Source organism: Apiospora marii (assembly GCF_038362585.1).
Source record: "Apiospora marii strain CBS 49790 chromosome Unknown utg000011l_segment0_segment0, whole genome shotgun sequence".
Taxonomy (NCBI): domain Eukaryota; kingdom Fungi; phylum Ascomycota; class Sordariomycetes; order Amphisphaeriales; family Apiosporaceae; genus Apiospora; species Apiospora marii.
Window position 1 is genome coordinate 2,656,965 of NW_027117382.1, and position 24,490 is coordinate 2,681,454.

Here is a 24,490-nt window from a genome sequence, read left to right on the forward strand (position 1 = left end):
CTCTTCGAACCGTTACGGACCTCTTGTTTCAACTCCAAGTATAAGTAGCAGCTTCGGATGCGACTATGATTAAGGTAGTCTTAAAATTTGTGCGATATACCGGGGTCACGGGGAGATGTTATACATATAGGGATTTCTGGTAACTCTCATCGGCCATTGTGACAATGGGATCCTCTCAACATGAACTCCCTATCCGCTTTTTGGTCCGCTATACCTGTCAATTCGGACACAGATCCCGCCCAACTGTCGCGCCTATCAGAGAAGTCGGTCTCAATTGGTCAGTGTGCCTCGACGAAGAGCATGTTTGCGCTCTGGAGACTATCGATGATGGTAGCCGACCACGAGAACGATGGGTTGAAGTGTGGATGATGTACTAGACGAGGCTATGGCTCACTTCAACGTAGCCTCGAGCAGCATGACACCGTGTCGGGTTAACAAACCCAGACAGACGAAGAAAGAAAAGAGGTATGAGAAAACCAGGCGGCTAGCCATCCCCATTGCCAGGCTCGCTACCAGCAGTTCAATCGTACCTGCTGTTGCAAGAACACAAGACACTTACCAAGTAAGTAGGTATACCATATCCGGCGTCGCTGTCTATTGTCATATCGAAGGGACAAGCTTGACTCAACAACAGCGGGTTGTATGCAGAATCCGTATAATGCGATTTTCCATGGCGAAGCGAGGCCCGGGATTTTCGTAGCAATCCCGCATACTTTTCGATTTGAAGAAGCCATGATTATCCAATTCCTCCCATGTCAGTTGAAGTCCCCACGTGGTAGTAGAAGAGAAGCAGAGGGAGAAAGATGAACCAAGCACGCAAACACGCAATGTAAGACATTCGCGGCGAAGTGCCAAGAGGTCAATTCACGAAGGAAACATTCCAATCTCGTGACTGTATGTAATTAGAGAGCCAAGAGAAGCTGAGCGTAATTCCCAATCGTATTATGTTTGTCTAAAAGACGAGAGAGATCTGGATCGCAAGCCATCGCCAGAACCGCCACATGCTAACTGCAGCTTTGGCTGGATAGCTTTGGAGGCGTGAGTGTCCCAATTCCCACTCAAGCTGTCCAGAAGAAACTGGAAAGCGCCTCTCACTTCGTCAGCAGCAAATATGCTTTCAGCTGCCAGGCGTGTTTTCGGCCTTTCTCGTAACAAAGTTCCCATAGTCTCTGGCGGTTTCTTGGCACAGGTAGCCATATCAGTCAATTGGAAGCTCGACATTGATCGCTGGGATCCAGCCCAACGCCTCCTCCAAGTGAATCGCGATTGATTGCCCTGGCTGTGGTTATAACAACTCTCAAAGAAAGGACTATGGAAAATCGACCTGGCATGCAGCAAGGGTCCGGACGGCATGCAATGTTTGCCTGTTCTTGGCCAGGGTCTGTAAAAGTGATCGACAGTCAATATGCCAACATATCGATAATGAGGTTGAAGGAAGAGCAATAGCAAACGAGGGGTGTGTGGCAAGCTGTCAGCACGGATATCGGCTCCATGCATGTTGGAAATTGCAAGCACAATATATTGGCTGAGTTGGGTGCTTGCCTAACACGTGGGGGAGAACAAACCAGGCACCCGACCGATCCAATTGGTGCGAGTTTCTCTCCCTTTCGACAACCTAACAGAACAACGACTGCCACTTGATTGCCGAGGCATGCGGAGGGATCAAATGCCGTCGCGTACGCATCTATGCCCAGCTGAACAGGGCAAGCGACACGACATCGAGAGCGAAATAACACCTATCACTTTAGTGGTAAAAGAGGGCTTTGCAGGCTTGCCCCTACGAGATAGACGGCGAGAAACCTCTTCTCTCTATACGAATTCCCAAAGACCTATCTATAGTTACCGTCAACGTTAATTCATCTCGTAACTTCCACCCGATCGCAACGGCCAGAAACCCAAAATGCGGAGGAGGCGCTCTTTGTGATACCTGATCGTATTTGGTGAGTGTGTGCATGCGCCCGCAAGTCATCACGGCCAGGGCCCATCGCTAGTCTCCCTCTTCCCCAGCTGCCCACCCGCCGCTTTGGGAGCGCCGAGGCCGCCACTCATTTCCCATGCATCGCCTACAACCCGCGACAGAAGGAAAGTATGTTGATCGTGCCGTACCGTGCCGGGGGAAGAACTTCTAGGGGATTTTCAACAATACAATCAATACATATGCAGGCCCAATGCCGCTGATGTTGGCTCACGAGATTTCCTGTCAGGGAGGGCAGGATCAACGTGGTTTCCTCCTCCGTAATAATTCCCGTCGTTCGTCGCCTTCGAGGTCGTCGACGACAGTCCCATCACTCGTTATTAAACTTATACTATAATTGGGATATTCTGTCCCGTGACTTTCATTGCAACAATGCGCGTCCAGTCCGTCATTTCAATATCTTTCATTGCTTCGGCACCTACCACTTTGGCCAAGTGTATCCCGGTGCACCTCTCGTCGTCTGTCCCAGCCGGGATATCCAGCGCCAGTGCGTATTCCACCGCCAGCTCCTCACAAGATGTATCCGTGAGCACTGCCTCGGACACAGCTCCGGCCACGACCCCCAAGAGTGCCTCGGCCACTACCAGTTACAGCAATAGCCTGCCCAGCCACTTTTCGAACTCTTCGTATAGCGAAAGCACCTCTAATTCTCCGTCTGCCACCTGGTCAACTGCATCGTCTACAATTTCCAGCACCGCCAGCAGCTCGTCTGCAACAAGCTCGGCGTCAGCCGCGCCTTCGGCCTGCGCCTACTGGCTAGGTACGTTTTCAAGTGCTCACAGGTTGCAAATACGCCTTCTGAGCAATATGTATCGCAAAGAGCAAACTGACCTTATCTTTCCATAGAGGATTTGAAGGCCCAGGGAATCGCAGCCTTCAACGCGAACCCGGCAGACTACAAGGTCTTCCGCAATGTCATGGACTACGGCGCCAAGGGCGACGGTGTGACCGACGACACCGAGGCCATCAACCGCGCCATCAGCGACGGGAACAGGTGCGCCCCTGGAAAGTGTGCTTCCACGACTACCAGTCCCGCCCTGGTCTACTTCCCTGACGGCACTTACATCGTTTCGGACTCCATCGTCAATTACTACTACACCCAGATCGTGGGAAATCCCAATTGCATGCCCGTCATCAAGGGGAGCTCCGGATTCAAAGCTCGCTGGGTCATTGACGGGAACCAGTACGGATCTAACGGCCAGCTCGGCTGGGGCGCCACCGACGTCTTTTGGACCCAAGTCCGCAACGTCATCATCGACACGACCGAGGTCCGGCCATCGTTGCAGGTGGCCGGCATCCACTGGACGGTCTCGCAAGCCACACTGCTCCAGAACATCATCTTCAAACTGTCGCAGGCTTCTGGCACCCAGCACCAAGGTGTCTTCATCGCCGAGGGTTCCGGTGGCTTCATGAGCGACCTCTCCTTTACCGGAGGCGCCCAGGGCATGGCCATTGGCAACCAGCAGTTCACCATGCGAAACCTGACCTTCAATAACGTCGCCACCGCCATCGACCAATTGTGGGACTGGGGCTGGACGTACTACGGGCTCAAGATCAACAACTGCACCGTAGGCCTGAACCTCACCGCCGTCACCGACAAGGGCGAACCCAACGTTGCTTCCGTCGTCCTCTTCGATAGTGAGTTTTCCAACACGGACAAGGCGGTCATCACCGCTCGAACCACCCAGAGCAAGTCGGCGGGCGGTGCCCTCATCCTTGAGAACGTGTCTCTCGCCAATGTCCGTGTAGTCGTCGAGGGCCCCTCGGGCACAACGCTTCTTGAGGGTACATCTGGAACCAGAAACATCGCCGCATGGGGCCAAGGAAGCCAATACACCTCCAAGGGCCAACGCGACGTGTTCCAGGGAGAGATCAGCCCTCACAGCCGACCGGGCAGCCTAACAACCGGGACTGGGTTCTACCAGCGCTCCATGCCCAAGTATGAGAACCTGCCGATCTCGGATTTCGTCGTCGCTCGTGCCGAGGGCGCCACTGGTGATGGCCACACTGACGATACAGAGGCTCTGCAGGCTGCTATACTCAAAGCAGCGAAGAGCGGCAAGGTCCTACTGGTAAACGCCGGTTATTACAAGGTAACCAAGACCTTGTACGTTCCCCCGGGTTCCAAGATCATTGGAGAGGCTCTGCCTGTCATCATGTCGTCTGGGGCCTTCTTCAACAACATGAAAGACCCGAAACCTGTCGTGCAAGTTGGTGCTGCGGGAGGTGAAGTTGGTCAAGTCGAGTGGTCCGAAATGTTTGTCAGCACTCAGGGTGCTCAAGCCGGTGCCATACTCATCGAGTGGAACATCTTGTCTAAGCCCAGTGACGCCTCGGGTATGTGGAATGTCCATGTGCGTGTGGGAGGCTTCGCCGGATCCCAACTCCAAGTTGAGCAGTGCATCAAAACACCCGAAGTCCTCGTCACCTCCGCCGTGAAGGAAGAGTGTGTCGGCGCTTTCATGTCCGTCCATGTGACTCCGGTCGCCTCAGGCTTGTACATGGAGAACTGCTGGATTTGGATTGCCGACCACGATGTTGATGATGCCAACAAAACCCAGATCACCGTGTATGCCGGGAGAGGCATGCTGATCGAGAGCGTTCTGGGTGGCGTTTGGGTCGTGGGGTCTGGGGTCGAGCATCATGCGCTCTATGAGTACAATCTCGTGAGCACCAGAGATGTGTTCATGGGCCAGATCCAGACCGAAACGGCTTATTACCAGCCCAACCCAGATGCCCTGGTCCCATTCCCGCGAGTCTCCAAGTACAACGACCCCGAGTTCAAGCAAGGCGAGGACGGCTGGGGCCTGCGTATCGTGAACAGCAAAGACATTTTGGTCTACGGCGCCGGAAGTAAGTTGCTATCTGCCCTGTGGTGGCCTGATATGATATGATCAGACATCCATCCCGTCGCCGTATCTTGGAACATGATACTAATGAGGTCTTGCAGTGTACTCCTTCTTCAACAACAATAATGTGCACTGCTCCGACCAAGGCAACAGCACCAAGTGCCAGTCGCGTATCTTCAGCATCGAGTCGAGTGGCGTATCTGTGTACAATCTCAACACGGTTGGGACGACGCACATGATCACTCAGGACGGTAGCGACCTCGCCAGTTGGGAGGATAACCAGGCTGGCTTCATCTCAAACGTGGCGCTATTCAGAAGCTAGTTAGGGCGAGGAAGGCTCGAGGAAGGTGGGCATAGGTGGGATGACGCCGCTATGGGCTCCATGATGTGACGAAAAAGGGGGACCTAAGGTTAATTGAAAATAAGAAACTAAGTAATGATAATGAGATGTTGCCGTCACTGCCGGCCGGCCACGATCCATAAGAACAACTAGCCTCGGAGGGGGCCATCGGTAGATCGTGAATGCCATGTCGGCTTGTGAGGCCTCTGTTTAGCTCCTCTTTTCGCATTCATTGCCCAAAAGAGTCGAGCAGCGCGACAAAAGGATCTTCTTACATAACCAGGTGGTTTGGTGAAGCAGCAAAACACCCGGAATCCAGGGGCGATCGTCCACAAAACGCATCCAGCATGAGTACGCGATCCGGAGGCTCATCATTCGAGTGGGGCATGTCACGTTTGCCGGGTTGGCAGGTGGCAGTGTAGCAAAAAAGAAGCAGATCCCAAACCAAGTTGTTCTGAGCACAGATGTGCCGTCGGTGCTTTTTGATGGGGGGTAATGGAAGATCGGCAAACACAAATGCCCCGGTTGCCTCATCGCACTACCCCGTGGCTCCTTCCTTGGACAGTGGTGAAATCCAATGGGTGTATGGAAGTTGCAGTACAGCTGGAAGCTTCGGAGTGACGGCTGTAAAAAAGGTTTATTATAATAAAAAAATAAAATAGTTATTTTTACGCTAAAATTTCGATATATTAACCCCTTTAACGCTTAATTTTAATTAATTTTATTATTATTAATACATTTAATATACTTTTTAGCCGTCGGTATTAATGTTAATGGGAGAAAATCGATATTAATCGTAATTAATTAGTAGTTATCGGTTAAAAACAAGAGCTGGTTTAAAGGTTAGCTTAAATGTTAGCTTTTCGAATATTAGTTTAAACGCCGGCTGCTCGAATACTAATTCCTCGAATACCGATTATTCAAATGTTAGTTTAAATGCCGGCTTTTCGAATACTGGCTGGCTTAAATGTTGGCTAGTTCGAATGCTAGCTGGTTCGAATATTAGCTGGCTTGAATATTGGCTGGTTCGAATGCTGGCTCGAAAGTATATAACCCGGTTAGCGATAAGGGTAATGGAAGTACGGAATTAAATCGAACCTTTTTAATTAAGCTAATATTTAAGTTAATATTCATCGTTAACTAAACTTTCGAATTAATATTTAATTAAAGCTAAAAAAAGTATATATATACGTTTATAAAAGGCTTTAAGGGGTATTAAAAATAATCGAATTAAGGGTAATTTAAATAAAAAATAATAATCTTATTTTTTTATTATAGTGAGCCCTTTCTATAGCCGTCGGAGTGCTCTCATACTTGTCATACAATTGTGGCTTCGCGCAGGGGGTCTATCTCGGCCGCTACTGTTCCACTATAGAGACCACCCCCACGAAAAAAGCTTGAGCCTTTTTTAGTGATGCAGGGGCCGAAGAGGAAACTCCACCCAGGGAACACCCTCTAAAAGTTCATTGACCAACCCGGCGGCACACACCAACCCAATTGGGCCCACCTGAGACCTGAGACTCTCGAAATGTTTGTGATCTCTGCCAAGACGGTAATGCGTTCCGTTTCCACTGCAGAACACTGTCTCCGTTCCCAAACTGGGGTTCGTCTTCCTGTGATGCGATTCGTCCACCAGCCTGTCAAAGATGGACTGCTACAGTAACTCCAGCCTCCACCTGCGGCCAGGAGCTGGCTGTCACCCGCTGTTTCTACCCGTTCGGACTTGCGATTCGCTCCCTGGGTCTAGCTTGGCCCCGTCTGAGACTGCCTTCCGTTGCTACTGCGCCGGGCTTCCACTTCCCCATCATTCCACCATCATCACCATACCTTAAGCCTCCTCGCCTTGACGTCCCAGGTAGGCTGTATCTTGACTGTATGTGTCCGTATCGTGGCGCCTCTCCCGTCTGGTGGAGCTGCGAGCATGGACGCAGAGGAGAAACTCCAAACAACAACCCTTGCCTTGCGCCGAAAACAACACTAGCCAACCTCCTTCCATCCCATCGGTTGAGACCATGGTCCGGAGGTCAGCTCGTCCGGTGAACATGGTGATGGCATTCCTGTAAGTTGCGTCGAAGTATCAGACGAAGTCGACATCGGGCACTGGTTGTATAAAGGGGCCCTATTCCTCTCGAGAGTAAGGGTTCTATTTCCTCCTCATCATCATCAAACATCATCACCATCAAAGCAGTGTCTTTCGATCTTCTTCTTCCTTCCCCCCTTCTTATTTACTTCAACACAAGCCCCGGTGGCATTTTAAGCTTACACCCTTTCCACCTTTTTATTCCCCTTTCTCGCCTTTCCAACCCACCCAATAACCCACATACCAAACCATAAAGATGCGTTACTCATTCGTCCTCGCTGCTGCCGGCCTCGTTGCCTCCGTTTCTGGTCACGGCCTGGTCACCAAGGTGGTCGGTGCCAACGGAGTCGAGATGCCCGGTCTCACAGTCGCCGATGGCACTCCCCGAGACTGCTCTAGCAACGGCTGCGGCTCCCAGGCTGACACTGCCATCATCCGAGACCGCGAGATCCAGTCCGGCAAGGCCGGTCCCCTTGGCCGCACCCAAGGAAACGGCAAGGTCGAGGCTGCTACCATGATCGCCAGCTTCATGGGTGGCGGTGCCGCCCCTACCAACAACGGCACCGGTGTCGGTGTTGAGGACAACATCCCCGCCAACGTCGGCCAGAGCTCCTCCAAGAGCTCCAAGAACACCCGCGGTGTCAACAGCGCCAAGTTCCGCCGCCAAGGAGGTTTCCTGAGCGGTCTTCTGGGCGGCGGTGCCGGCGGCGCTAATGGCGCTACCAAGGCCAAGGGAGTCCAGACCAAGACCGCTGCCGAGACCAACGTCGCATCGACTGCTGGCCAGGGTGCCTCGAAGGGCCTCCCCACCGCCGACGAGAACGGCGAGGTCACTCTCCAATTCCGCCAGATCAACCAGGACGGCGCTGGTCCCCTTGAGGCCATGGTCGACGGCACTTCCGGTGGTACTGACATGGCTGCCTTCAAGACGGCCGAGGTGACCCAGGATGTCCCTGGCTTTATTGCCGGTCTCTCCACCGCTACCATGACCGACTTCGACGTCAAGGTCGCCATGCCTCAGGGTATGACCTGCGACGCCAGCGTTGGCGGTGCCGACAACGTCTGTGTTGTCCGTGTCCGTAACAACACCCCCGCCGGCCCGTTCGGTGGCTCCGCCGCCTTCACCCAGTCCACTGCGGCCCGCAAGCGAGCCATCGCCTACCGCATCAAGAAGCGAGCTGAGGAGGCCCGCCAGAGCCTCGAATAAGCGGCTCCTTGTGTGCTCATTGGTTCGGATTTCCTTTTAGTCGTTGGACTATAGACGGGATATGAATGGAATATACCTATGATGGGAAGGCGGCGGCACCGGCGCTGGGAGTACTTATTATTTCTTATCACACTTCACTCCGACGGTGGGGGGATGGAAAGAGCGGAGGATTTGGATTTTGGCAACCGATCGATTTGTTTTTGTACACTGCTTTGATGGATGGATGGATGGATGATGTATGTACATGTACGACGGATCAGCATTTGGCCCCTCCTCTGGTTACCAGCAGGCGACTTAGCTGCCGCCTGGGATGGAATAGGAGGGGTGTGGGACATTCCTTTTTGATCTTTGTAGATACACAGTTATATATACCCGTCGACGAAACACTCCCGTCTTCCATGCGTGCTCTTGACTGCGATCTCCTTTTCTGATCTTTTCCTCAACCGGGCTTTCTGGTATTAACACTCCCTATTTGAAATGCAATTTCGGCCAATCTGCTTGCCATTCAGTCACCTAGTTGATCATCCAACAACATCTCCCCGAAACTATCGGATGGCATTTCATCCCACCATTCAAGATGATGAGGCTGTTATGCTTAATAAGTTTGCTTAGATGATCGTCAAAGCGACAGGAACAATGCGTCTGCCAAATTGTGACAGGTGAGGTCAAGCTTTGGATGGCACGGCCGGAGGTTTGCCGTTTCACGTTCGGAACGGACCCCTTCCCGTGGTACAGATGGTGGAGCGAAGCGGTCCCCGAAACAAAAGATGAAAAAAAGTAGAAATTCGATATCACACTCGTACTAAGAAGACGACTTTGATAGGAACCATTATGTCGGGCAATGGCAAACGAAAAAGGCTTGTCCGCCATCAGCGGCGGTCGGGCGCCGGCCTCGCCACATGATCAGCGGTATTTTTACTTTCTGAGATCCTTTAATGACAACTGCAGTTTGTGCTACGCTGTGATCCGGGCCATCCGGGAGCCGGGGCAACTGTTCATATCGAGGCTACTGTATGGAATGTAATACGCCGTAAAGCTGTCTCGTTTTCAGTCAAGATTACCTCGTGTGTCACCACGATGCTAGGAGTTTCCATCTTTACGTGGAAAGGGGCCAACGTCGTCGTAATCTGGCCTTCTTGGTCATATCTTCTATGTCCAGCATGGTATGTTCTGTTAAGCGAGTATGCTCTCCATACCTCGAGAGATCATGTACAACTAACCAAAGCGAAGACACCTCAAAAGGTAAATATGGAAAACGTGATGTACAGCAGACGGCTGGGGAAGTTCGGAGCAAAGACCTTTCTTCTCTCAGCCTCACGAACTGGGCTATGATGACCGCATACATATACCATGAGGCGTTTCTGCTTCCAGCTCTGACCACAGCACATATCACCCCTTTACAGGCATTTCCGTATCAGCCGATTGGGAGAGGCGATGCATTCTCGCTCTCGACCGAAACACTATTCGCGCATACGCCTTACAGATCGGCGTTCAAACCAGCCTACCGTTACATTGAATGACCTTTTCGACATGATAATAAACAAGGGCGAGGTAGTCGGACCCGGCGGAAGGGAGGAAAGGTTGACGATTGGGGAGGCGCCAGAGTGAAACATGCGTCCCTCTCCTGTAAGCGTGAGGCGTTGATGTGATTTAGTCTGGAGTAAGCCCTATCCAATGATTATATGGGTTGTTTCTGTTGGGCTGACGTGATATAGCCAGTGAAAAGCAAAGAAAGAAGAATAACTACTCCCCCTGAATGGAGGGTAAGGTTAGGTATATAAAGACCACCTGGAGTCCAGTTGCTTGCCCATGTTTCGAAGCCCGTAACATCGAGAATCTCCGTAAACACAGTCCTTGAGTATTATCGCTCCCTATTCGCTCTCACCTCTCCAGCCATGCTTTCTCTGGTAAACATCATCGCCATCGTCGGCCTTGCCGCCACGGCCGGTGCCGCCCCCAACACACTCGAAACCCGTGTCTCCGTCATGGTCAAGATCTGCACAGATCAGGACCTCAAGGGTATATGCATGACCCCGAGCATTGACACCCAGACGCAGTGTCGTAAGTCCTGTAAATGTTCTGAGTTGCTCTGAAAGGGGCGGGTAGAAACCATAACTTACCATGGCATCCATCGAACCCTAGGGGGCTACTCCAAAACCGAATTTGACAACAACATGCGGTCCATCAACATTCCCGACCATTTTCGATGTCGGTTCTGGGAGTGAGCAGTCTCCCCAGTCTTTCGGTGTTAACTATTGGTTCCGTACCAAATAGAAACTAACCCAGCTTTCTTCTCTCTAATAATAGCTCCAACCATTGCAATGGCGACAGTACACCCGATCTCTACGGCCCGGGCAACTCCAACGTTCCCGGCAACATGAGGAACAAAGCCACCTCATTCAAGTGCTACCAGAACTAGTGTTCGAGGTCGAATCAGGGACGTCTTGTTGGTGTTACACATTCGTTTACACCTCTCCCGAGAGAGCTTCCTTTCCCATCCCATTTGGGGGCTTCCCCCCTATTCCCTTCTTTATCAAGCAAATTCGAGATTCATGTAGTTAGAACATAAGGCGCCTTTGCTGGTGGGGGATGTTTCTAATTCCGTACTTTCCCAGGTGGACGGGGGTATCGAATCCGCAGTAATCAATATACACGAATCGGAGTCCCAATGCCTGAATGGTACCCTGGACAATATATCGCGCCTGATCGGTCTCTTGCGTAGCTAGTGCATTAGTACTCTATCTGCCGTGACGCGTTGAAATTCTTCGTTAGTCGCATTTCATTATAAGACACAGATCTAGAAATAGAGGTAATACTCTAAAACTGGACCAGGGAAGAAACCAATTAGAGGGACTGAACGATACTTCACAACGAATTACACAATTAATGCTTTCATTGACAGCAAGGCACCACGTGAGCCTGGGACCTAGTTTATGCTGAACAGCCGCTCGGATGCGGTGATGGTATCGCCAAAGTCTGGGACTCAGCCCTGCTACGGTCTTCGAAGGTGGCACTGGAGTAGCCGCCCACCTTCCCCCAACCCAGATTTATTCGTTGGGAAGAGCAGGAATAGAATATGCCGGACCAAGCTTGTTCTTTCCATCAACTGACTTGAAGTCCAATCCACCCAGAATATCCTCGATATCAACAAATGTCCTAATCTTGGTGTGTGTTAGACAGGTCAGGGGTTCCTAATAGGTAGGTAGATTTATCTTCCGCCTTTTCTGACACTCACATTGATCGCAGTGACCGCCCGGTCTACATCTCGAGCGCTCTCCGAGAAGTCGATAAGAACGCTTGTTCCACAAGAGGGACAGAACTTGTATGGCTTTTTCCTGTCGCCGAAGCGGTAGGACAAGTGCTGTTCACCCGAGTGGAAAACGACGTCTTGGCGCTTGGAGTACACGAAAAGGTAACCGTTCTTGGTGCGAATGGAGCATTTGCACTGGACAATCTTGGTCGAGGTCAAATCCGGAATCGATACGGAAAACCTGACCGTGCCGCAGTGGCAATTGGCATTGTATTTCTAAAGAGGAGGGGTGGGCGGAACCGACGACATGGTTTAAGTGGAATTAGACTGATGGTACCGGGGATTTGTCGACCTATTCACCGTTCAAAGAAATGGGAGAGGTGTGCGGTGATACTCAATGTGGGAGTGATAAAGGAGAGGAAAGAGGAAAAGAGTGTGTGGGAGCAAGAAGGCATTTACTGATCATCTACTCATACATTGTCATACGATACCTGTGCAAGGGTGATTTTAATTAAGTGCTGCAGGTACATGACAGTTACGTTGATGATATGAGATGCACACAAACCAGGTTCTGACGGCCCGAGTCCTGGGACCTATGATGTAAGATGTACTGTGTCTCCTGCATACCTAAGTACATATTATGTAGATTCCCATGCCTACTGTATCAAGAGGCGTAACCTCCTTCTCCGCACTTGGCAAAAGAAGCACCAAGCGAAGCACCAAACAGAGATAGCCCAGCCACCGAGATCTGCAACACAGCTTGAGCTCTAAACGATTGGACCACCACGGCGACGATGGATTCAACGCCACGCCACCCCACAAAGGAAGCACTCCCAGCTCACTGAACAGCAAACGCTGCGAGCGATGAGTTGATAACCATTTCAAGCGTCAGCAGCAGTCTCCCCATAGCCGTCGATTATGAATTGAGGACTACGTTTATCCGCAGACATGGTTTCTTCGTATCCGTCAATCATGAATTGAGGGCTGCGCTTCTCCCACGGCTCAGGGGCGTTGAACTTCGCCAGGGCTCGCTCCAGTGCCCCGCCTTGGAGTTTGGGCACAGGGCTGGCGCCAATGCAGACGAAAAGTGCCAGGAGAGTGAGCTGGGTACTCTTTATTTTACCCAATAGTGTTAAACAACTAACCATTTTAATTAATATTTTAATTAATTAATTAATACTACTATATTAATAAATTAATATCGATTTATTAGAAAATATTATTAATTAATTTATATAATTAAATTAAAGTTAAAATATCTTTAATCTTATAATATTCTTATAATATTAAGGGCCGGTCCTATAAAGCTAAAGGCTGGTCTAATAGGATATTATTATTCTAAAGTTTTTATTAATAAGATTATTAATAACTTTATAATATAAGTTTATTTAACCTTTTTAAACTTAACTTTAGAGTTTTAAACTTTATCCTTTAAGTTATTTTTTAAATTATTCTTTAATTTATTATTATTATATTATATTATTATCCTTTATTATAATTATTTTTTATTATATATTATTATATACTATAATTAAATTTAACTTTATTTATTACCTTTAAAAATAAAGCCTTATTAATATCTCTTTTAAAAAAAAAAACTTTATTAATATTACTATTAAAAATAATATCTTTATATAAACTATAATATTAAATAATATTATAAAATATAAATTAATTAGTTAATTATTTAATAATATTAATTTTATTAAGTTTTAAAGTATAAAGTAATAAGTAATGTTTTATTAATTAAGTTATTTTAAAGGTTTAAAAGAAGTAATAAATAAATTTAATTTAATTATTTAATAAGTTTATTATAATTTATTACTTAATTAAAAGGATATTCTTTTATTTATATATATAAACGACTAGTCCTTTAATAAATCTTAAATCTAGGAGCTGCTTATATAGTAAGTACTAACAGAATGATTTCTTTTTTTTTTTTTTTTTTTTTTTTTTTTTTTTTTTTTTTAGCTCCTCAACCTCCGCTCTAATCCTCCCCCACGATCCATTGTGTTTCTCATGCTTCTAGTTCTCCATGTTTGAATCTCACGTAAGATTACAGTGTAAATTTGAGCGGGAAAGTCCTGCAGATCGACCTATGCGTATGCAATGTTCGGTTGCGATTCATTATTGGCGCTATGGGCTGGTTGTGTGACCCCGCTCTTACACGGCTTGAGAAAGAGCCAATGGAGGATGAGGCCTGGGCGCCCCGAACTCGGAAGCATGACCCGGTCGAATATTGGCATGTTAGGTATATCACCTGCAAGTTCGCCCCACCCCTTTCGTATAAGCGCGTCGTACGGATACAAAGTAGTTGCCTTAAAACCAAGGGTCGGCTAGTGCAGCCGAGGTCACAATGCTACCAGTAGACTGATATATCAGATTCGATAGCTAAAAGGAAGGCTATGAGATGAGAACAGACACACAAAAGTCGTCTGACTCCTTTTGATGCATGCTCTGTTTGACATAGCTTCTACTACTACCCTGTTGACTGATTACTTCCATAGTCTTCCTTTCTCCATCTAACCCCGATAATGGCGTCCATTTAAGATTGTGACATGCGAGTAGACCACTAATTAACTATTTGTGTCTGTTATGGACCAAGCCTCTTGTCAGCCTTGCTCCAGAGCGATGGTGACGCAGAGAAGTTCATCGTGGAAACAGCTACCACTTGGTCCCGACGCCCACGTCCAGTGCTATAGCCGAGTGGGACGCGTCGGACGCCGTGAAATTATACTGCCACAGGCTCACCAAATCAAGAGCGTATGGGGCCCGTCTCTTCGTCTTAGTGGGAGAGAGAGTAAACCCTTGGCGAGCACGAGCCTGGGAAGCACGTGATCTTATCGATTCTCAAAAAAACAAGCACAGGATCGGAATCCGAACAGGCGTCTCGTTTCGCAGGGGACACAGTTCCAGCTACACTGGGTGTCCAGTATGGGCCAGGCGGTATCCCAACCAGAACTAGCAGTGGTTTGCATTGTTCGACGAGCAAGCCATGATCCCTCTTGGCGCCTTGGATGACGAGGAGCTCCTTTACCAGAATCAGGCGCGCTTAAAGAAATTTGTCGAAGCCTACGAAACATGGATTATATTTTCGTTTAACCCGAAACAGCTTATATAGCCTCGTCTAGGTTAATACATGACCTTACTGGGATATGTATAATACCTAGTCGCCGCGTAAATTAGAAGATGACATGCTTGTGGACTACCGGGCTGAACTAGGTTGGTTCTAGATCTCCGACAACCGAGATTTGGTGCGCCAGAAACAACTACCACCGCCATTGTTTCCTGGCTCAAGACACGCAACCAACGTTAATGGTCAAATTATCTCTAATGCTTGCTTAATAAGCAGGCTTCCTGAGTCCCATCGTCTTGATAAGGTGCTGGCTCTACGGAAGAGTGGATGGGAGAGAATGGAAAAGCAACAGCGTGAAGAAAAGGCAGAAACGGGAACGGCTACGGCGAAGGCGAGTATCGCAGTAGTGACAAGTATCGCTTAAACTATGATCGGGAATATGCTGTCGCACCTGGCAGGGTTGGGCTAGTGATTAGGAGGCGAAAACCCGTGATCCGGTACCTACCTTCCTGATCCAGCAAAACTGATCCGGGCACCCTGGCCTATACAACTATTAGTCGGCCCTGCCACACCGACCCTGCCACAACGGTGCAACTTCACACGGCCCAGCCGCTATATTTGCCGGTGCCATCGACGGACATGCGTCTATTTTAAGCGCTGAGGCTTTCAGCTGAGGTTGCTCGGTACTTTAGCTCGACATTAGGCGCCTTGGCGATATACATGTATGACCAATGAGCAATATCAGGCTGAGCCACCTCGACCGACAAGTTAGATGAACAATATGCATATCATATTATATTTCACAATATCACACTACAAGCGCCAATCCTTCAGGCTGAGGTTGAGGCTATCCTGTTCTTTCTTCTCCGCGTCTGGCTGAAATCTCCCTTCCCTTATCATGCTCGGGCGACTGGGGTTTCCTGTTGACTGTTGCTCCATATAAGGCAGGTTTCTCCTTGTGAAACTGGACCAACTACATCTATCAATCGTCATCATTCTGAGTGCAGCAAACTCGTTGTTTTCCCAAACTCATTTCGATACACTCATTATACATGATGAGTTCCAACGCCCCTTCGGCGCACCCGCGCGACCAATCCATTCTTTCGCTAGGTAAAGTTCCTCAGGTCCCCGAGTTCACTATCTCTCCAAGCATAACCAATTTCCATAGATGGTGGCGGAATCCGCGGGTTATCGTCACTGCAAATCCTGAAGCAGTTGATGGAACAAGTCAATTATGAGCGTGACGATATGGGGCTCCAGCCAGTCAAGCCATGTGACATATTCGACCTTATTGTCGGAACCAGCACCGGGGGGGGTATTACATGCCGGTCCCCATCGCATCGTATTATTGATTACTGACATCTTATTTCCGTTAGATCATCGCCATTATGCTTGGTAGGCTTCAAATGGACGTTAGTGAATGCATTGAAGTCTATGAGAAGCTTGCAAAGCAGGTTTTTGGCAAGCAGATTAGTGCTTGGAGACAGCTGTCTGATGCCGTTGCGAAACGCGAGATCAAGGCCAAGTTCGACTCTGAGCAGTTGAAAACCGAGATACTTGACATCATCAGTCAGAGGTTCCCGGGTGAGGACCCCCAGGATATACCCCTGGAGAACAGCGACGGCAACGTCAAATGTAAAGTGTAAGTAACGTCGAAACCGCAAGTCTCATCAGCCCTATTGACTGAATTTTCAAGGGCCGTTTGTACAACGTCTGCAACAAGCGCTCAATCTGCTACTCTACTGCGATCTTACAAGACCCGCAGTCCCGGACAGATCACAACCTCGACGATTGTCCAAGCAGCGCTCGCCACCTCTGCAGCGACAGGATATTTCGACCCTGTCACCATCCAGCAGGAGACATTCATCGACGGCGCCATGAGGGCAAACAATCCTGTCCAGGAGACTCTCGACGAGATCCAGGCGATTCTGAAGCTATCCATGACCGATGCTGCCGTCGAATCATGCGTGAAATGCGTGGTATCCATTGGCACTGGTCACCCGGGCCTGCTAGAGATCTCAGGTGACCCCTTCAAAGTGCTACAGAAATCCCTCGTGGCCATCGTTACCGAGACCGAAGGCACTGCCGAGAAGTTCAGTCTCCGCCATGAGAGCCTAATGGATGGTGGCCGGTATTTTCGATTCAACGTCACCCACGGCCTAGAGGCTGTTGGACTCGAGGAGTGGAACAAGACCCCGCATGTCACGGCAGTCACGAGAGAGTACCTGCGAAAGCAGAAGAGGCCGTTTGCAAGCTGTGTGCGGTCTCTGACCGACCAGGAGGGTAGGTCTACTTGATATGGAAAGACAAGAGGCACTGGGTTGATTGATTGCTACAGGTACTCTGGATTGGATTTGGTATCAGACACGACATTGTCTGGGTTGGAACACACTATTGTTCGCACGCTTAATATCATTTCTACTCTTTGTGGCTGCGATGTATCATGCCCTCATTGCAGACTCTTTCACGATCAAGTACGCCCCCTGGCTTGCGAAGCAAGAGAAACTTATTGATGGAAACCTTGACATCTTCGCCATCATGGGTGCCACTGGAGTGGGCAAAAGCTCCTTCATTGCTTCACTCAATGGTCAGGACGTGGAAGACGGTCAACCGCCATCGATCGGTCATGATCTTGAATCCCGTACGTCCCTCTCTAGTCGATTTTGCTGTGATATTTGATTGACATGACTGACTAGACACCCAACACTGTGTATTCTACTTATTCAGCTCTTGGTCAGGGAACGCTTATTTGATAGACACACCCGGTATAGATGAGAGCAACGGCACGCGATCGGACACAGAGATTCTCAACGAGATCCGCATGCTTCGTAAAAGATTCAACAGGCGCGATCAAACAAGAGGGATTTTGTATCTCTACGATATTCGACAGCCGCGCGTATACGGCACAACCCTAAATGTGGGCAATCTTCACCCGCTTTCATAGCCTCGCAGGAAGACTGACATAAGTCAATACCACAGGCTCTCAACCAGACGATCGACTTTATTGAACACCTGACTGGCAAAAACGGCATCGCCAAAGTTACTCTGGTCACTACCAGATGGACACCCGACCCCTCGGCCCAGACTCTCCAAAGCGAGGAGCATCGCCACCAGCAACTCCAGCATAAATACTGGTACGGTCCCATGCAATGTGGGTCTGCTATCGAGCGATACGATGGGACTAAGGAGTCTGCCTTGTCTATCATCGAGAACCTCCGTAAGAGGGAAAGCCCGGTACACATTTCAGTCGAGACTTGCAAGATGAATCATCCACGAGAGGATGACCAGATGCCATCCCCGGACCAGGATCATCAAAACAACAAAGAGCAGCCAAGCCTTGTTGATATTATCATACTTTCTGCAGAGATTATTACACTCTTGGTGGGGCTACTTAAGTTTGCAGCTGCTGCTTACGGCTACCTTTGCAAGTCGTAGAAAGCGGAGGTGATCAGAACTTGGTCCCAGGGTTGGGTGCGACTATGTACTACAGGGAGAAGGGTATGTTTGGTAGCTCGATTGGCGAACGTTTTAATACCCAGTGTGGTCGAGTGACATAGTAGGCCCGATGAAACTAGCAATACAGATAGTTTTGGCGGGACATGTATTTAATCCGACACCTGACGTACATCTCTGCCATAATCGGTACCGGACCGCTCGGGTCGTTACTCAAACCCGCAGGCCGAGCCGACCGATCTTCATAGCATAAGGGAATATGTCCACGCGTCGGTGTTGAGCGGCTGGCACCCGAAATCTACGCGCACCATGCTGCCATTGCCTGAGGCTGGCGGCCGGCTCGTGGCTCATGGGACCAGGAACTTGAGGCTGGTTGACGCGAGTGTGTTCCCGCTCATCACCAGGCCGAACCCCATGGCCACTGTCTATGCGGTCGCCGCGTGGGCGGTCGACTTGATCGGCCAACCACCCCACCTACAGTAAAATGGGATCCGCAGAAGTAGCTCACGAATACGCACTCCTTTTCACTCCAATACTTACTCTCATTGCGTAAAATCGAATTAACACTATCAGTTGCTTAGATAGCGAGCTGACCAAGGGCGCATTCTCCTGGTCAAAGAATGCCGGCAGGATCATGTCTACCAAGGCGAACCGCGACATCGCTACGCTGACACCCGGCCATGTGAAACCACCAGCAGTGAAAGGAGTCGAGCACACACTTCAGTACGATGAGTGAAAAGGGTGGTCCAGTCACGACACCGCAGAGATAATACAGTAAATACAAGGCGCAGGTCCCTGAGGGTCCCGTCTCGGCAACTCCAGGGCCATAGACTGATCCTCACCAGAATACTGCCGCGTCCAATATTCTCAGGACATATGCCGCACAATACGCAGAGATCATTTGTGTAGAAAAAATGACACACCTGGGGATAACTGGCAAAATCCTGTATGTTTTATTGCTCGTTCTTTCCATCGTGCGTCTTCACAGACCAAAGTAGCCAAGGGCAGCAAAGATGCAAAAACATACAACACCGAGGATTCCCAGGTCGTCACCGACCCTAGTACTAATTCGGTTCTCTGCTGCTTATATACGGCAGAGCGGACGGGATCCCTAGTGTTCAGCAGGATATGGTCGTATGTGTTAGATGTTGCACATTTGAAGGTATATATAGCAATCTCGTTGGTCGCACCTATCAAATTCCAGACACTGACTGGCAACTTGCATTTTTGACGTATGTCGGCCAGAGCCGCAGTGTGAAGATCAAGCCATTCGTTATGTTTCTAACAAGACTGATTGACATCCTTTGACAAAGCATTTTCAGTTTAGACCATGGACAGCGAAAGAACATTCTGAACAGCATTGTCAATCGTTGCTGCAAGTCATTATGATACGATTGGCATATAGGCGACTTGATTATCAGATTGACGAGATCACCTTTTTCTTGGTGTGCGCAGTGAATCTAGCCAAAAAATCACGGATACAAAGCATGATATTTCGATTTTGATATGTAGATCACAGAATGAAACGAGCTCGTGATGGTGTAACGCGAGGCCGAGATTAACGAAGGATCCTACTTTCCCAAGTATGTTTGCTCTCCGAGCGTCCATACGGCCAAGAAGGCCGCCAGTTGACCGAGTAGCAACACCATGAGGCGTTGCACGATCTGGACACTCAGTTCTATCTGGAGAGGAAAAGAGAGGAAAGGAATAAAGCTCGAGGCTCAGAGTCTGCTTTTGATAAACCGTCGGCTGGAGCCGCCATAAGCCAGTCAGTCACGTGAGGGCGGAAGGTGGGTGTTGGGCCACGAGCCGCATGCAAGAGTGCTCTGAGAAATTGAATAGGTCCCATTGGCCAGCCAAAAGCCGAGGATGGGAAGTATGTGGGGCCACCTTTAGTTTGAGGTCGTCGTTTGATTGATCGTCCCGATGATGCAGGCTGTTGTTGCTCGCGATTGAATGTTCATTTGAAGACAGCTGCGCCAATTCACGACTTCGACTTGACTTGCGCCAGACAACGGAGGACCGATACGACCAGGAGCTATAGCAGCAGTCGGACACACATCACAACACCATGAACGTATCACGAGTCGGCGTGCGGGCCCTGCAACAGGGTAAGTGAATGGCACTTGTCGCGGACCTCTCTTCGGGGTTTTCTGGAGATGAACGATTTATTGGACGATGCAATGAGTGGCGGAGGTCTAGGGGCTCAGTGGAAATGCAGAAAGATTGCATCTCGCGATGTTTTGTCGCCTGCTGAGCCACCGAGATAACTGCTTGCATACAAGACCGAATGGCCCGAGAACCAGCGCTGATCGATCCGTGTAAACAGGAGCCAAGCCCAATGTCTTCTTCTCCCAGAACCTCCCTCGCGCCGCCATGGCAGCCAAGGCAACCACCACTATGCAGACTCGGTAAGCCCGACGATCTCATCACCCGTTCGTTCGCGCAGGAAGGCTTTCTCGGCCCTCCTGTCCATGATCGATCACAAGCTAATCGCGCTTGCACCCCCGACATCTAGCCCCGCCTCGACGAACAAGATAAGCGAGACCGACGGCCACTCCCTCCTCGCCGCCCAGCGCCGGCAGCGCCCCATCTCCCCGCACCTGCAGGTGTACGACCCGACGCAGACGTGGTTTGGCGGCTCCATCTGGAACCGCATCACGGGCGGCGCCTTCAGCGGCGGCCTGTACGTCTTCGGCGCGGCCTACCTGGCCGCCCCCCTGTTCGGCTGGCACATCGAGTCGGCCTCGATGGCCGCCGCCTTCGGCTCCCTGCCCCTGGCTGTCAAGGGCTCCCTCAAGTTCCTCATGGCCTGGCCCTTCGCCTTCCACGGCATCAACAGCATGCGCCACCTTACCTGGGACACCGCCAAGGGCTTCTCCAAGAAGTCCGTCATGTCGGGCGGCTACGCCATTCTGGGTGCCAGCGTGGTTTCCGCTCTGGGTATGGTGCTCTTCCTGTAAAAAAGGAAACGAAGGGCGTATTGAAATAGGAGGCAGCAAGTCGATTAGGAGGCAGCAGTTTAAACTCGGTATTTGCTGAAGCCAGCCGGGGATTACTTAGTTCTGGGACGTGTAGATTTAGCCTGCCACCAGGCGGCCGTTATCCATGAGATGAGAGAAAGCTCAGGTTGATAGGGCGATCTGGAGACGGGTGGACTAAAGGAGGAAACATTACTTAGGAAGGCGTAGAAGGGTTTGAGTGAGACGATAGGTGTTCCCGCATGATTAGATAAATCATTGTGCCCAATGTACACTTCCATTTTCTTACAAGTCAACAAGTCTTTTCCCAGGTGTCGTGAAAATCAGTAAAGCAACTCCCCCACCGAGCAGCTAAGCATCGTCGAGTATACAGCACTGACCGCACGCAGCTAGCTAACCAAGAATTTTTGGTCGCCCGGCGGACCCCCCACGTCTACAAACACGTTACAATTCTCACGAGAGACAAGCCCATTACTTAATATTATTTTATTTCAATTTCTGGCCCTTTGGGCAGATGCCGAGGGAAACTACTGGGCAAACCCCGAGCCCTTCCTGAGTTTTCATCACGCGTCGACTCTCGACAGACTGCGTTGTCCAGGCTTTACTTCGCATCTTTTTGGTTGTTGGCAACCAAACCAACTTCCCCTCATGCATATCGTTTCCAACTGAAAGCAACCCATTCATTCAGTTTATGTGGTGGTGGGTGTGTACGCCAAAACGCCTTGTCTCCCCTGATGCGCCAATGCCATACATAATTACAAGCTGAGGTATTCTTCTCGCCCCTCTCCGCTCCCCTTTCCCTCTCTCTTCTCCTCCGACCCCTCATCTTACGCGTACTGATGTTGGGTATCGATGTAACGAAGCAATTGCTTCTTCAATTGAACGACTTGGCTTCCAGCACCGCCTGGATGAGTCTATGATCACCCAACACGGCCAACCGACCGCCGACCGCATCGCCCAGGAAGTCCTTGACGCTTTGGATCTCGCGCTCGTTGCCAGCGCCGTTGACGCCGTTAGTCATGACGAGGTCGCTGTCTGGGACAAGAGTGCGGATGGCCTTGATGACAGCACCAATGATGGCCTCGTACTCGAGACGGCTGTTCTCGTTGCCCTCCTTGAGCTTCTGCAACATGTTGGTGTCGAAGTCCTTCATGTTGGGCAGCAGCAAGATGCGCACGCCCTCGGGACCGCTCACTGCCGACACTCCCAGAATGCTACCGTACCAGACAGCCGACGGCACGTTAGGGTCCAAGAACTGCTTCAGGCAGGTACGCGTCGTCTTAGGCCGCAGCATCTTGTTGGACCGCGCGAACTTGCGCACGATCGTCCCCGCCAGACTCGCCGCCAGCTCGCGCAGCTGGTATTGCTCCTTCAGCGCGTCGGTGCCGTTCTCAGATCCCAGTCTGCGTCCCATTAGGCAGGTGAGAACCGGGATGATGAGAGAGTTTGCATAAGGGTCGAGGTGGAGCTCCGGGTTATTTACGAGAGCACCAGTCGCCGCGAGCACTTGGCGGAGGATGAACACATCGTCGAGGTGGTTGGTAACCTCGTTGGAGAAGAATGTCACGAAGTATGGAATCAGCTGGTGGATACCAGGTGACGAGGATATGGAGCCAAGCGCAGCTTCGCGAAGACGCTCGACTTCTGGGTCTGGGTCGTCATTCAAGATGGCATTTTGCACCTTTTCGAAGTAGAGGATCAGCTCTTGGCTGAGATGGTGTTTGACAGCCGGACGGAAGTTAGCCGACTGAGCTCCGGCAAGGGCAGGAAGCGCAGGGTTGGCGCCAGGACCCTTGGGCAGCATGTCTTGCGAACGCGCCTCCGAAGTGCTGGGGTTCTGTGCGATGGAAGGTTGGACGCCTTCGATGGCGAGCCAATGGGCGGTGAAGGTCATATCTCTGGGGACCTTGGGCAGCGGCGCGTTGATGAGCTTCTCGAAGTCCACCTCTTCGTCCTCGATGTAGAACAGCGGTTGGGCCGGGGCCGAGGCTGGCTTCGCCGTACTTGAGCGGCCGTGTAGAGTCGTATCCGTACAAGGGCTCGACGTCCAAGACGCGTAGCGCTTGGGACATGTCCTGGACCGTCATGTTGGTGCGCTTGGCCGCCCGCATGAAGCGAAGGGCCTCGACGATGACTTGGCCGATTCGGTACTCGACGTCTTGCGAAAGGACGCGAAGAGCCTCGTCCCCCAGTGCGCCAATGCCCACCGACTCGGCCACATCCTTCACGTTCTCGGGGTTCCACAGCAGACGCGGCTCGTTCGGCTTGTGTGCTGCATCTTGGGGGGCCGTCGCGCGCGCCGCAGTGTTTGACGCCATCGTGAAGCTTCGGACTCCCTCGAGGAGCTTCGCGATTGATCAAGTTGCGTTGAGGATGCTATTGGATGGTACAGATTATTTGTTTTCGTGTGCAAGCGATTCGGTTGCGGGTTTCTCTATGTGGTACGAAAGGTGGGTGAGAGGTTGGTTTGAATGCCTTGATGTTCGAAGCGAAGGACAATCGGTTAATGTGTTTTGGAGGTGCAAACAGGTCGCACGGCGCACATCCTCGAGGATGGTTTGCGATTTCCCAAATCGGAAACAACGAGTCTGATGTAGACGAGAACCTCCACCGGAAAATTCTCCGATGAAGGAAAGAAGCAAGGATGGATGCTCGTTGAGGATGATGACGATGCGCCTGAACTGTCCAGGGACGACAGTTGACGGAGGGAAAGTTGATCTCGAGCAACAAGGCTGATCGATGGCTCAATGATGCTGGAAAGAAGTACAGCCTTATTTGACGATGGCCGGTAGAAAGATGGTGGGGTCGGCCGGCGCAATTGTGGCTAGTTATGTGGCTGGTCCGTTCCGGAGTGATTGTTCTTTTCGTCGGCAAGCAAACCGAACAATCCGGATCCTTCGTAAAACAAGAGCTCCGGGATGGAAGGAAGCTATGCCACTTACAAGCTGTAGCTGAGCTCTCCCAATTATTCAAGATGTTACGTCAATAATCACGTTATTGCGAGCCTTGTACAAGGCCTGTATCCTCCCTTGAAATGTGCATGAGCTTGAACGTGGCAGGGAAAGAAAAGAAGGAGAAAAAGAGGTTGAACCTGCATTGAAGAATCAATCAGTTGCCAAAATTTTCGTCTAGAACTCTAACCTCCATCAATTCAGTAGATACAGTTTGTACCCAGCCTGTCACATTGCTATCTTCTTGATCAACTCCCGCACAAGAAATCGAGTATTCAGTCCGTATGCGGCTTGACGGAATTGACGGTTCTGCAACAAGGAAAATGCA

At 50.4% G+C, this 24,490-nt stretch overlaps 8 protein-coding genes across 8 annotated transcripts; 6 read left to right on the forward strand and 2 right to left on the reverse strand.

Annotated features, from left to right (window-relative positions):
* Window positions 1-2,347: 2,347 nt before the first annotated feature.
* Window positions 2,348-5,146, forward strand: PG985_013919 (beta-1-3-exoglucanase; the record flags this gene model as incomplete). The annotated part of the gene is made up of 3 exons (XM_066833685.1): window positions 2,348-2,735; window positions 2,822-4,828; window positions 4,926-5,146. 3 exons carry the CDS (start codon window positions 2,348-2,350, stop codon window positions 5,144-5,146), a joined length of 2,616 nt encoding a protein of 871 aa, XP_066678425.1.
* Window positions 5,147-7,500: 2,354 nt separating this feature from the next.
* On the forward strand, window positions 7,501-8,451 carry PG985_013920 (uncharacterized protein; the record flags this gene model as incomplete). Its single annotated transcript, XM_066833686.1, has 1 exon — window positions 7,501-8,451. The coding sequence occupies one exon, from the start codon at window positions 7,501-7,503 to the stop codon at window positions 8,449-8,451; it is 951 nt and encodes a 316-aa protein (XP_066678426.1).
* A 1,895-nt stretch (window positions 8,452-10,346) lies between these two features.
* On the forward strand, window positions 10,347-10,870 carry PG985_013921 (uncharacterized protein; the record flags this gene model as incomplete). The annotated part of the gene is made up of 3 exons (XM_066833687.1): window positions 10,347-10,512; window positions 10,558-10,672; window positions 10,759-10,870. The coding sequence occupies 3 exons, from the start codon at window positions 10,347-10,349 to the stop codon at window positions 10,868-10,870; spliced, it is 393 nt and encodes a 130-aa protein (XP_066678427.1).
* Window positions 10,871-11,498: 628 nt separating this feature from the next.
* On the reverse strand, window positions 11,499-12,849 carry PG985_013922 (uncharacterized protein; the record flags this gene model as incomplete). Its single annotated transcript, XM_066833688.1, has 4 exons — window positions 11,499-11,612; window positions 11,687-11,942; window positions 12,650-12,804; window positions 12,847-12,849. 4 exons carry the CDS (start codon window positions 12,847-12,849, stop codon window positions 11,499-11,501), a joined length of 528 nt encoding a protein of 175 aa, XP_066678428.1.
* Window positions 12,850-15,832: 2,983 nt separating this feature from the next.
* Window positions 15,833-17,074, forward strand: PG985_013923 (uncharacterized protein; the record flags this gene model as incomplete). Its single annotated transcript, XM_066833689.1, has 4 exons — window positions 15,833-15,887; window positions 15,946-16,070; window positions 16,154-16,419; window positions 16,474-17,074. 4 exons carry the CDS (start codon window positions 15,833-15,835, stop codon window positions 17,072-17,074), a joined length of 1,047 nt encoding a protein of 348 aa, XP_066678429.1.
* Window positions 17,075-18,539: 1,465 nt separating this feature from the next.
* PG985_013924 (uncharacterized protein) lies at window positions 18,540-18,966 on the forward strand (the record flags this gene model as incomplete). Its single annotated transcript, XM_066833690.1, has 2 exons — window positions 18,540-18,709; window positions 18,804-18,966. 2 exons carry the CDS (start codon window positions 18,540-18,542, stop codon window positions 18,964-18,966), a joined length of 333 nt encoding a protein of 110 aa, XP_066678430.1.
* A 1,335-nt stretch (window positions 18,967-20,301) lies between these two features.
* Window positions 20,302-21,193, forward strand: PG985_013925 (succinate dehydrogenase cytochrome b560 subunit; the record flags this gene model as incomplete). The annotated part of the gene is made up of 3 exons (XM_066833691.1): window positions 20,302-20,341; window positions 20,560-20,641; window positions 20,749-21,193. 3 exons carry the CDS (start codon window positions 20,302-20,304, stop codon window positions 21,191-21,193), a joined length of 567 nt encoding a protein of 188 aa, XP_066678431.1.
* An 892-nt stretch (window positions 21,194-22,085) lies between these two features.
* On the reverse strand, window positions 22,086-23,529 carry PG985_013926 (uncharacterized protein; the record flags this gene model as incomplete). The annotated part of the gene is made up of 2 exons (XM_066833692.1): window positions 22,086-23,214; window positions 23,246-23,529. The coding sequence occupies 2 exons, from the start codon at window positions 23,527-23,529 to the stop codon at window positions 22,086-22,088; spliced, it is 1,413 nt and encodes a 470-aa protein (XP_066678432.1).
* Window positions 23,530-24,490: the final 961 nt, after the last annotated feature.